This window comes from Coptis chinensis, chromosome 1 (assembly GCF_015680905.1).
Source record: "Coptis chinensis isolate HL-2020 chromosome 1, ASM1568090v1, whole genome shotgun sequence".
NCBI classification, from domain to species: domain Eukaryota; kingdom Viridiplantae; phylum Streptophyta; class Magnoliopsida; order Ranunculales; family Ranunculaceae; genus Coptis; species Coptis chinensis.
In genome coordinates, this window is record NC_141456.1 from 14681797 (window position 1) to 14693967 (window position 12171).

The 12171-nt window shown below is 41.1% G+C and overlaps 1 protein-coding gene across 1 annotated transcript; it reads right to left on the minus strand.

Annotated features, from left to right (window-relative positions):
* Window positions 1-6324: 6324 nt before the first annotated feature.
* On the minus strand, window positions 6325-7218 carry LOC147522385 (uncharacterized). The gene has a single exon (XM_086567665.1). The coding sequence runs from the start codon at window positions 7216-7218 to the stop codon at window positions 6325-6327; it is 894 nt and encodes a 297-aa protein (XP_086423791.1).
* Window positions 7219-12171: the final 4953 nt, after the last annotated feature.

Here is a 12171-nt window from a genome sequence, read left to right on the forward strand (position 1 = left end):
AAACGCTCTGACTGCAGCTTCCACTTGGCACCCATAGCGACCAGTCTTCTGAAGAGGATCGTGTTAGATGGTGACAAGGCTGAGGTGGAGGATGAAGATATGGAGACGCTGTTGGGGACCATGGACATGGCTGCTTATTTGATGAGCTCCTCATGCGTTATGTTTTTGTTTCTGTTACTTGGGCAATTTTAACTTTAGTATTGAACTGGTAGTTTTTTGCAGGGTATGATAAATTGAAGAACGGTATGCGACTTAATCGATAATCGACGCTAACCCGTATGTCGAGTTGGGATGTATGCGAGCTGCGTGGGGAGTTGACAAGAAGAAACTGGAGGTGATGACCAAGAAGTGTCGGGATGCTGCTAACGAGAACGCTGTGTTGGTTACCGCTATGACTGATTTGCAAGGGGAGCTGACTAAAGTGACTGAGTATGCCAAACAATGTAAGAGGGTGGCGCAAGGTATAAGATGCGATACCATGGCTGTGTCCAATATCTTTCGAATTTGGGACGAGAAATATCACCAACTGAAAAGGCGAAAGTGATGGCGGGGGCGGGGCCAGTATGCGTGTGGTGTTGAGATCCGCGGGCACACCCGCCCGACTAAGCGCTTCCCGAAAGATAAGCATGTTGTGGCTGATTCTTGATTGTGAATTCTCCTATTGTCGTTGTCAGTTGTTGAAAGTTTATGAATATTTTGTAAGTTCTCCTCTCTTATATGAGAGTTAACAATAGAGTTATGTCTTCAGGCTTGCCTGAGCAGTTCGCCATTTTGATACAGAGAACTGGTTTCCACGAAAGTGGCAGTTCGATGTTTTGTTAAATTGTAAGACATACCGATCTGGATTTCCTGGGTAGACCCAGCAGGTCGGTGGAAGTAGCTTTTTGGCGTTGGCCGAGTATTTCTATTGAACGTGTATGGAGTGCATGTTTCTGCTTGAATGTTTATAGCTAGTATCTTGTTTATAATGTTTATGGTATGAAATGACGAAGGAGCCTGAGGTTTAGCTTAAAGAAGCGTTGCGCTCGTAGTTATCGCTTTCTTTCGTGGTTATTACGCTATGATGTAAGGCTCGCTGAGAGCATTCTTATCAATTTGAGCTTATTATTAAGAGTTTGCCACTAGGTGGGTTGGGAAGGCGCTGGAGCCTGTAAGCTCAAGAGAGCATTCTGCTCACGGAGAGCGTGTTGGCTTATGAAAACGTATTGCTCACTGAAAGCATTCTCGCTAAGTCAATCCTAGAAGTATAGGTCCTCGACGGTTTAAACTTCGGAGAGGCTGTAGAGAACTTTGTGAAGCTCAAAGAGGCGTTACGCTCCGCGGAGAGCATGTTGGCTTATGAAAGCGTATTGCTCACTGAGAGCGTTCTCGCTGAATCGATCCTAGAAATATAGGTCCTCGACGAGCGAGACTCGGAGAGGATATAGAGCTTGTAAGCTCAAGAGAGTGTTCTACTCACGGAGAGCGTGTTGGCTTATGAAAGCGTATTGCTCACTGAGAGCGTTCTCGCTAAGTCAATCCTAGAAGTATAGGTCCTCGACTAGCGAGACTCGGAGAGGCTGTAGAGCTTGTAAGCTCCAGAGAGTGTTCTGCTCATGGAGATCGAGCGTGTGGGCTTGTGAAAGTGCATTGCTCACTGAGAGCCTTGAAACTTCATAAAACATCGATAGTGCAAGTGTACTGGTCGTGCTTGCGGTGCGAATTGCGTGACTTGCCATTGCGAGTAAATGGAGTAGATTGTAATAACAAACATAAGTAAATTAACTTTGAATTTACAGTAAAAGAAAACATGGGATATACAACAATATAATTTTATTGATAAAACTTCTTCAACAAGTAAGTGTTCCAAGGTCGTGGTAATAATTTCCCTTCTTGGGTTTTGATCAAGTACGCTCCATTGCCTACAACGCGTTCCACTATGTATGGGCCTTCCCATGTTGGTGTTAGTTTGGAGTCATCTTGAGTCTTTTTCAGAACTAGATCGCCATGTTGAAAAGATCGAGGATGCACTCGCTTGTTGTAGGACTTCTTCAGAATTTGCTGATAGGATGCCATTCTGATGGCGGCTAGGTCGCACGGTTCTTCCAGCAGATCGACCTCTTGTGCTAAGACGGAGTCGTTGCCTCCAGACTCGACAAGTTCTGACCGAGTAGTAGTGACAGTCAGTTCGGTGAGGATAATGGCTTCTGTGCCATAACACAAGGAGAATGGCAATTCGCCTGTACTTAAGCAAGCTGTGGTGCGATTAGCCCACAAAATGTTCTCTAACTGATTTGGCCATTGGCTTTTGTTCTTTTTAATCTTTTTCTTCAAATTTTCTAAGATTGCTTTGTTGCTGGCTTCAGCTTGACCATTACTCTGGGCGTACTGGGGAGTGGAAAGGCATGAACGATCTTCCACTTGGCCAGAAATTCTTTGATCGTTTTGCCTTTGAACTGGGAGTCATTGTCCATCACCAGTGTGTGTAGCAAACCAAATCTGGTGATGATATGAGTCCAGATGAAGTTTCTGACATGTGACTCTTTGACATTTGCTAGTGGAATAGCTTCGACCCATTTAGTGAAATAATCTGTTGCAGCTAAGACGAAGCAGAATCCAGTGCTTTTCTGTGGGATGAATGGTCTCATGATGTCCATGCCCCACATGTGAAATGGCGAAGGGCTCACAATGTTAATCAACTCGCGAGCTGGTTGTATGATGTTGTGGCCAAAGGTGTGGCATTTGACGCACTTGAGTACATATGCTTTGGCGTCGATCTGCATGCGAGGCCAAAAGTATCCCTAGGAGATCGCTTTGTGAGCCAAAAAGAGACCTCCCGCATGGTTTCCACACTTTCCTTCATGAATCTCAGCGAAAATCAGTTGGCCTTGTTCTGGGCTTATGCACCTCAAGTGAGGGCCGCCAGCGGACTTTCTAAACAACTTGTTATTGAGCATGCAGTAACGACGTGCCTGATATGGGATTTGCCTGGCCTTGGTACACTCTTCTGAGAACGTGCCGTGTTGGATGTATTCAATGATGGGTTGCATCCATGTTTGGCTCATCTGATTGGCAGAGAGTGGGCATAGGTCGCTGATTTCTAATACATGGTCTACTTGATAAGCAGGTCGGTCAACTACTTCAATGAGTAATTGTCTAGGGGCGCAGTTCGGTGTTTGAGTGGCCAAATAAGCTAAACTGTCTGCGTGACAGTTCTCGTCATGCAAGAAGTGGTGTATCATGGTTTTTTTTGAAAGAAGGAAGTAACTGATTAACGACTTGAAGGTATTTAGAGAGGTTACCTTCGTGGGTAGTATACTCTTTTGCAATCTAGCAAACAACCAGTTGCGAGTCACTAAAGACCTGAAGTTCCTTTACACCGAGTTGCAGCGCCATGCGAAGCCCCATAATTAACGCTTCGTTGTTAGAGGTCGCGAAGTCGATGCGAACTGATTTCTCGACCATGGCTCCATCTGGGGATGCTAAGACGACTCCTACTCCACTTCCTCCAGGGTTACTAGAACCGTCGACAAAGAGAGACCATATTGACTTGGTAGCTTCCTTTGTGGATGCGACCTCTGCTTCTGGTTCCCAATTTGGGTCATCAACAGGGAAATCTGCTAGGAAATCTGCCACGTCATGCCCTTTCTGTGAAGTGCGAGGGACGAACTCCATGTGGTGTTCTCCGAGCTCTTTGGTCCATACTGCCATGCACGTTGTCTTGTTTTCTTTGTGAAGAATTTTCTTCAAAGGAAGGTCGGTGAGAATCTTGATTGGATGCGCTTGAAAGTAGGGCCTGAATTTTCTTGCCGAGTATAACAATGCGAGTACTGCTCTTTCAATGTACGAATAATTCTTTTCAGCTGGAGTGAGTGTCTTACTTGTAAAATAGATCGGTTTCTCTGAGTTGTTTTCCTCTTTGAAAAGAATCGAGCTAATGGCAAAGTTTGATATCGCTAAATATAGCCCCAGTGTTTCACCATCCTAAGGCTTGGCAAGGACGGGGCATGTAATCAGGTACTCTTTGAAGGTGGAGAACGCTTGGTGGCATTGATCGTTCCACGAAAACTGCTCACCCTTTTTAAGAAGTTGCAAGAAAGGTCGGCACTTGTCTGATGCCCTCGATATAAATCGGTTGAGTGTCGCGACCATTCCTGACAACTTCTGAATTTGCTTCTTTGTTTGGGGATCAGGCATGTCCAAGAATGCTCGGATTTGGTTTGGATTAGCTTCGATCCCTCTTTGTGATACTTGGTACCCAAGGAACTTCCCAGAGAACGCTCCAAAGAGGCACTTCTCAGGATTAAGCTTTATTCGAAAGTTCGCAACACGAGAACGCTTTCGAGATGAGTGAGGTGGTCTTCCGCTTTCTTGCTTTTGACGACCATGTCGTCAATGTAGACTTCCATGGTGTCACCTAACATGTCCTAAAACATGTCAGTGACGAGACGCTGATACATTGCGCCAGCGTTCTTAAGGCCGAAAGGGAGAACGTTGTAACAATAGATTCCTTGTTCTGTGATGAATGCTATTTTCTCTTGATCTTCTTCAGCGAATGGGATTTGGTTGTATCCACTGTACGCATCCATGAAAGAGAGGAGATCATGGCCATATGTCTAATCTACGAGTCGGTCGATGCGAGGTAAAGGGTATCCTTTGGCGTTTCCTGATTAACGTTTGTGAAGTCAACACAAAGACGAACTGTGCTGTTCTTTTTTGGAACTGCGACGATGTTGGCGATCCAGTCTGGATAGTATACTTTCCTAATGAAACCGACTTACTTAAGTTAGTCGACTTCATCATTGATGGCTTTCTGGAATCGCAGGGATAGTTAGCGAGGTCATTGACGAACTGGTCTGGCATTAGGGTTCATATTTAGTCTATGACACGCAACATTAGGATCTATTCCGGGCACATCAATATATGACAAAGCAAAAATATCTTTATTCATGGCTAAAAAGTTTACAAGCTGGGCCTTGAGTGTAGGGTCAAGGTTAGCCCCTACATATACAAACTTAGGATTATCTTCAGTTCCTAGGTTCACTCGCTCTCTGTCTGCATGTTGAGATGTTGTCTTTGATGCTGATGCTTCCTCAGTTGGAGATACTTTGTCGATCTGAGGGAGAGTGGAACTGTCAGCACGAGCTGGAGCGATATCTGTGGCAACGACAATAGGGGATGGAGTGGCCTCTGTGGTCATGACAACAGAGTCTGGAGTGACCTTTGGAATTGGTATTGGTTGTGCAAAACATGATGGTGCAACTTCTGGGGCGCTGACTGGTGGAGCAACAACAACGGAAGCGACCTCTAGGGTCTTGACTGCTGGATCGACAACAACTGATGCGACTTCTGGGGTTCTGCCTGGTGGAATAACAATGGTTTGAGTGACTTCTAGGGTTGAAACAGATGGTTGGACCTTCTTGCTGGAACCCCCAGCGTGCTGCTTTGATGCTTTGGCTCTGACCTCAGCAACCAGGTCTTTGGCCATTGTGTAACTGGTGGGCTCGTTCTTTGTGTGGGTATGCAGGTCAGCAGTCTTGTTTGCTGAGAGGATTTGATTGCAATGATAAGCCTCGAGCTGATTGCTTCGAAGCTCCATCATGCCTCTTGGGCCTAGGAAGCGGAGAACTTGATGCAACGTGGATGGTATAGCTTGCATTTGATGAATCCAACTCCGCCCTATAATAGCATTATAGGACGACTTGATGTCGAGGACGCTGAAGCGTGTATTGAAGCTGAATTTGTCTTCTCTAGATCCCACTGAAACTGGGAGTATGATGTCGCTGATTGGGTCGGCCCTAGAGCCATTAAACCCGTAAAGAGGAGCAATCGGATCTATAAAGACTGACTTAGGTAAGTTCATTTCTTGAATTGTATGATAGAACAGAATGTCGCACGAACTGTCAGGGTCTATCAGGACGCGCTTGATTGTCCAGTCGCTGATCTTGACATGGACGACAAGTGCATCGTTGTGAGGGAGGCAAACCTTGTTGAGGTTGGCCTCTGTGAAAGTAATATCCCCTGCGTTGCGACTTGAACTTCGCAGAGCATGTGCCGCTTGTGAAGAAAAATGATCAATTTCTTGAAGGGGCCGACACGCCATCGTTTCTCTCTGGAAGATGTCACGGAATCATCTGGGAAAGTGATCATATGAATAGTTTTGGTGTTGTCGTGATCTGATGAGTGTTGTCGGCGTTCGTGGCGAGAACGGTCAAGATCTCGGGGACGTCCTCTGCTGCGAGAGCGAGCTTGAACATTGTGGTGGTCATGGCGAGGTGGGGATCTACTGCGCACTCGGCGAGCCATGAGCTTATGGCGTAAGTCGCCGTCGACAATGTTGGTATATTATTTGATATACCCTACTTCAATGAGGTCTTGGAGGTAATGCTTTAGCCCCCAGCATGCATCGGTCTCGTGACACTTGGCTCGGTGAAACGCGTAATACGGTTTGTCAAGTCGGTCCACTGGTTGCCGCACATCAGGTCGAAAATATGAAGTTCGCTTGATCTTTTCTAAGATGTAACTGGGAAAGCGTGTCAAGACAGCGAACTCTCGGTCATTGTTCATTCTGTTTCCCGGCTTCCGCTCTTGCTGTCGGGGACGCTTTTTGGAAGCTGGGGGGTCAGCTGATATTGCTGCGACCTCTTCTTCTTCTGGTAGGTCTTGACGTTTCAGGCCTTCCTGCAACTTTATATACTTGTTGACTCGAGCGTACAGCTCAGATAAAGTCTCGGGACGTTCTTTCATCAGCGATCTGGCGAGTGCCGTGTTGCGCACACAACAAGCATTGTAGAATGCCAATGTGGCGAAAGACTCTTTCAGCCCTGCTTCCATGCACAGTAGTTCGGCTTTGAACCGACCTAGAAATTCATGAATTGTTTCATCTTCGCCAAGTGAGAGTTGGAACAGCGAATCTAGATCAGCTTTCTTATGTCTATTATGCACGTGCTGGCTAGCAAATGAATCGGTAAGTTGCTCGAAGGTCTTTATCGAGTCTGGCTCGAGTGAGAAAAACCAATCGAGTGTGCCATCCTTGAGACTGGTGGGGAACAAACGACACTGGAGGTGATCAAACTCTGGTGCACTATGTAGTGCCAAGCTTTGAATATAACGAGCCACATGTTGACTAGGGCATGTGCTGCCATCGTACATCAAAAAACGTGGTTGAACGAAATCCTGAGGGGAGGGTTTATTTAGTACCTCCGTAGTGAATGGTGATGCGCGGTACGTCTTGAGCATTTTCTAGGCGATCTGGGTTGCGTATTTTCTCACTGCACTTTGGCCAATTCTTTGCGATAGTTCTTTAATCTGCTGATTAACTTCATTGATGCCGTTCTCAGCGATGTTCCCAGCTGGTTGTTGTTGTGCATCTACTTGTGCGCGAAGAGCAGCATTTTTCTGCTGGAGCAAGGAAATGCTCTCATTTGTTAAACCTAGCTAGTTTGCGAGGCTTTGAAATTGAGCTTCGAGGCTTGCCATGCTTCGTGGGCTTGAGATTTTTGGTTTTTGGTTTTTGATTTGTGTGAAAGTGGTTTCTCAAGTAATTGAGACCACAGACAGCGCCAATGTAAAGGCATGTTTTTCCTTTACATATAAGGGAGGAAGAATAAGGGATTTGGATTTGGAAAGACCGAGTCGCTTAGGAGCGAGCTGCCTACGTATCTTTTCTTGATTATGGGAGGAGAGAAGAATCAGGTCTCACGTAGTTCATGTAGGTGGTATTTATAGGCATAAGAGAGTATTGATCTTCGAGACACGTGTACTCTCTTGTACATATGTAGGGTGGAGATTACGAATGAGTGTTAGGTTGGTTCTGGTAGGAAGGCGTGATGATCATGGGGGGGTGGATCTGATAGTTCATAATTCCGGTAATTGGAAGTACAGGTAAGGCTTTGGTAATGATTACCCTTGGATTAGGGAAAGTGTCTTTATTCAAGCCGTTCGCTTCTAGGTCGATTCAGTCTTCTTGGAACGTTCTTGAGCGAGCTGAAGTGTACCACCTACATGAAGCGAGCTGCTCGCGAGTCGACCTTGGAGGCGATGTCCTGAGTATGCTGTAATCTCTACTTATGCTTAACGCGTGCTTAATATTCTTTAATGAGAATATTGCCCCCTTACAAATATGTATAGCCTTTCGCAACAAGAATCCTTTTACATTTATCAATCATTTCAAGTCCGCACTTGCATCCAGTGCGTGAACAATGTGTGGTGTGGATAATCTAATGCTTCTTTATCATGGCAAGAACGACTTCTCAACATCTAAGATTTTATTCCTCACCAATTATTTGCCACGAGCAAATCAAATGTTTGTTGTACTTATAGATGTATATAAAAGTTGGGTACCTAAAAATGTTTTCACCTAAGTTATTTATTAAAGTATATATATGATCATTTATTCTTCCATATAACCATCCAGATTATCCAAAAAAAAAAATAGAAAGAAAGATTGACTTTCTCTTAAACGGACATGTCTGGGGCAGCTTATATAGTGCCTTGAACAACTTTTTAATTTACAATGATTATTAACTTGTTCGTGGGCAGTTTATATACGACACTATATATATAAGTTGTGCAAGACACTAAATAAGCTGGTCATGACACTATATAACATGCCAGATTTTGGGTTTAATCTCCCTCACCAAAAAATCATTACATAAAACCTTCCCATATGCGAACAAACTAACAAAACACCCCTCTTTTCTAAAACAAAATAAACTAACAAAAATACCCCCGAAAACTATCCCAACACCACCATAAACAACCCTAGCCTCTCTTTCATCTTTTTCACATTTGATTTTTTTTTCTCACACCATAAACCCTCGCCTCTCTTTACTCTCTCTCTCTCTCTATTTGCCGATACCACCATAAACTCTCTTTAGTCTCTCTTTATTTCCCAACAAAAGATTACTCAAATCTTTTGAAATGAAAAAACTTGCAATTTACTTATTTTTCTTACTGTTTATGGTATATTATTGATTGGTATGTGTTCTTCCACCTCCCCAAGGAAGTGGTGAAGCTAATTGGATGTTCTCCACCAAAGTGTCTATATTTCTCATTATTTGCATGGGTAAGCATCTTCCATGTAATTTAATTAGTGAAGTTGAATGTGTAGTCTGTGGTTAGTCTGCATTCTTATATTTGCAAACTAAATTCACAAAATCTCTGAAGATGTAGTCTGTGGTTACTCTGCATTCTTATATTTGCGTAGTAGTTTTAGTCTTGAAGTCGAATGTGTAGTCTGTGGTTACTCTGCATTCTTATATTTGCATAGTAGTTTTAGTCTTGAAATTGAATGTGTAGTCCAATCGTTAGTCTACATTCTATATATTCTGAGACTAAATTCACAAAATCTTTGAAGATGTAGAATGTGGTTACTCTGCATTTTTATATTTGTATAGTAGTTTTAGTCTTGAAGTTGAATGTGTAGTTTGTGGTTAGTCTGCATTCTTATATTTGTATACTAAATTCACAAAATCTCTGAAGATGTAGTTTGCGGTTACTCTGCATTCTTATATTTGCATAGTAGTTTTAGTCTTGAAGTTGAATGTGTAGTCTGTGGTTAGTCTGCATTCTTATATTTGTAGACTAAATTCACAAAATCTTTGAAGATGTAGTCTGTGGTTACTCTGCATTCTTATATTTGCGTAGTAGTTTTAGTCTGCATTCTTAAAATCAAACCTTCGAGTTCTAGAAGAGATAGAGATAAAATTGAGAAGATGGCTGCTCCAAAACCTACGAACAAACCAAATCTTACTAAAATCAGTTCAAGTTTTCATAGTTTTGCAATTTCAACTTTAGATTTTTATGTTTGTGTATATAGTAGTTTTACTATGCATTTTTATATTTTCATAGTTGTTTTTACTCTGCATTCTTAAATTTGCATAGTATTTTTTATTTGCTTTTTCATGTTTGTGTAATGTGTGGTGGCAATTTTACTCTACATTCTTAACTTTGCATAGTATTTGTACTTTGCATTCTTAACTTTGCATAGTATTTTTACTCTGCATTCTTAGATTTACATAGTATTTGTACTCTGCATTCTTAAATTTGCACAATATTTTTTATTTGCTTTTTCATGTTTGTGTAATGTGTGGTGGTAATTTTACTCTACATTCTTAACTTTGCATAGTATTTTTACTCTACATTTTTAACTTTGCATAATACTTTTACTTTGCATTCTTATATTTGCATAGTATTTATACTCTCCATTCTTAAATTTGCATAGTAATACAATTCTGCATTTTAAATTTTGCATAGATGATCTTTGTTATTAATTGGTTTTCTGTCATTATAACAGAATGTAAACAAGAAGAAGTTGTACAAGACATTTAGATCTTCGATATGAGGAAGAGCTTGTGGAAGCAATTGAGACAGCAACAGGAGCAAAAAATGATTGTTTGTGCTTCATTGAGATTATCTGCCACAAGGCTACTTGAATGGGGTTCCAAGGTCCCCGCTGCTAACAGCCGCCCACCTAATCCTAAGTGAATTCTATGCCTTGGGAAATAATTGTCGTCTCTGAGCTTGGTTTAGTTTTGATTAGATTAGGAACTTTGTTTGCATAGACATATATGATGGTACATTTGCTTGTTTATTATTGATCTACAAGTAGAACCAAGTTGTATCTATACAAGTGGTTAATATGAAGTTTTAGTTTCCTTGAATGCGTTTTTTTTTGCAATGAGTAGTTTAAAATTGGAGCTCGACATAGCTGACGCATTTAATGAATCAAATCCCGGTGACCTTTGCAGAAAGGTTAAAGGTTGTGCTAAATCTGGTGAAAGAATCAGGAAGCCAGATAACCTTGCCGCTTATGCCCAATTGTATGAACTCTGCAATTTGTGTTCCTGGGTTATTTGCACCACAATTCTTAAATATAATAGTGAACTTGTGTTACTCTGCTTCATTCTAGATGCCACCGATACAAAATAAACTTCAGTGATTGTGTCTACATCTTGTATCTTCATAGAGAACAACTTTTATACTTTACATTTACATATATTCTGTTAGGTGTCTGGCAATTTTTATTACCAAAAAGTTACTATGTAAATTTAAGTTTTCATAGGTCAAGTTACTATGTAAATATAGATTTACATATATAATGACTATGTAAAAATACATTTACATATATTATGTCAGATGTCATGCTAATTTCATCCGGCACATAAAAAGCCCACTTTCATGCCAAACATCTCAACCACTTGAAGCCTCTTATCCCAAGTTGCAAAGTCATCTGAAGAGTTATTAAGATTGCTGGCCTTTATAGCATCAACATCGTCCAAAGTCTCAAGAATTCTCCTGTGACCATCTTCTCACCCGACCACTTCTAGAAGATTATCGTGAAGGATGCCATGCATTTTGACATTAGCAGAGTTCATAGTATTTTTCATGAATTAAGAAGCCGCAACGTAAAATTCTTATGCAAAAACAACTTTTCATATAAAACTACTATGCAAAAATAGATTTGCATAGAAAAATTAGTTTGAAAAATTAAATTTGCATACTATGCAAAAATAAATTTACATAGAAAAATTGGCATGCAAAAATATATTTGCATAGAAAAACGAGTATGCAAAATTAAATTTGCATATAAAGTACTACCTATGCAAAAATAAATTTACATAGAAAAACTGGTATGCAAAAATAAATTTGCATAGAAAAACGAGTATGCAAAAATAAATTTACATAGGAAAACTCATATGTAAAAATATATCTACATAGTAGAATTTATAGTGAGAATACATTTGCACACTGAAAAATTGAAGGAAGAAAGGAAAATAATTAGATAGAAGAAGAGAAAAAATGGAACTATTTGTTCAAACCCACAAGTTGAGATGACATCATCAAGTCTATTCAATTAATTTGAAGAAGATTGAGACCCAATAATAAGATGAAATTGAAGAAGATCTAAAACAGTTGAAGAAAATTAGTTAATAGATTCAAAATCAAATCTTTCAAACAAACCAAGCTCCTGTCTAGAAAAAAAATTGAAGGTGATTGAGAGAGAGATCGAACCAAACCTATCGAAATTGATTACTGATAAAAATCGAAGGTAATTGAGAGAGAGATTGAAAGTGGAAGCTTGTTTCTTCAATGGCGAAACAAGAACATCACTGTTTCGATGTTATTTAATCGGTGCTCTTAATTTTTTTTTTTCTCGTAATCCTCGGTGTTCTTCAATCTTAAATCTCT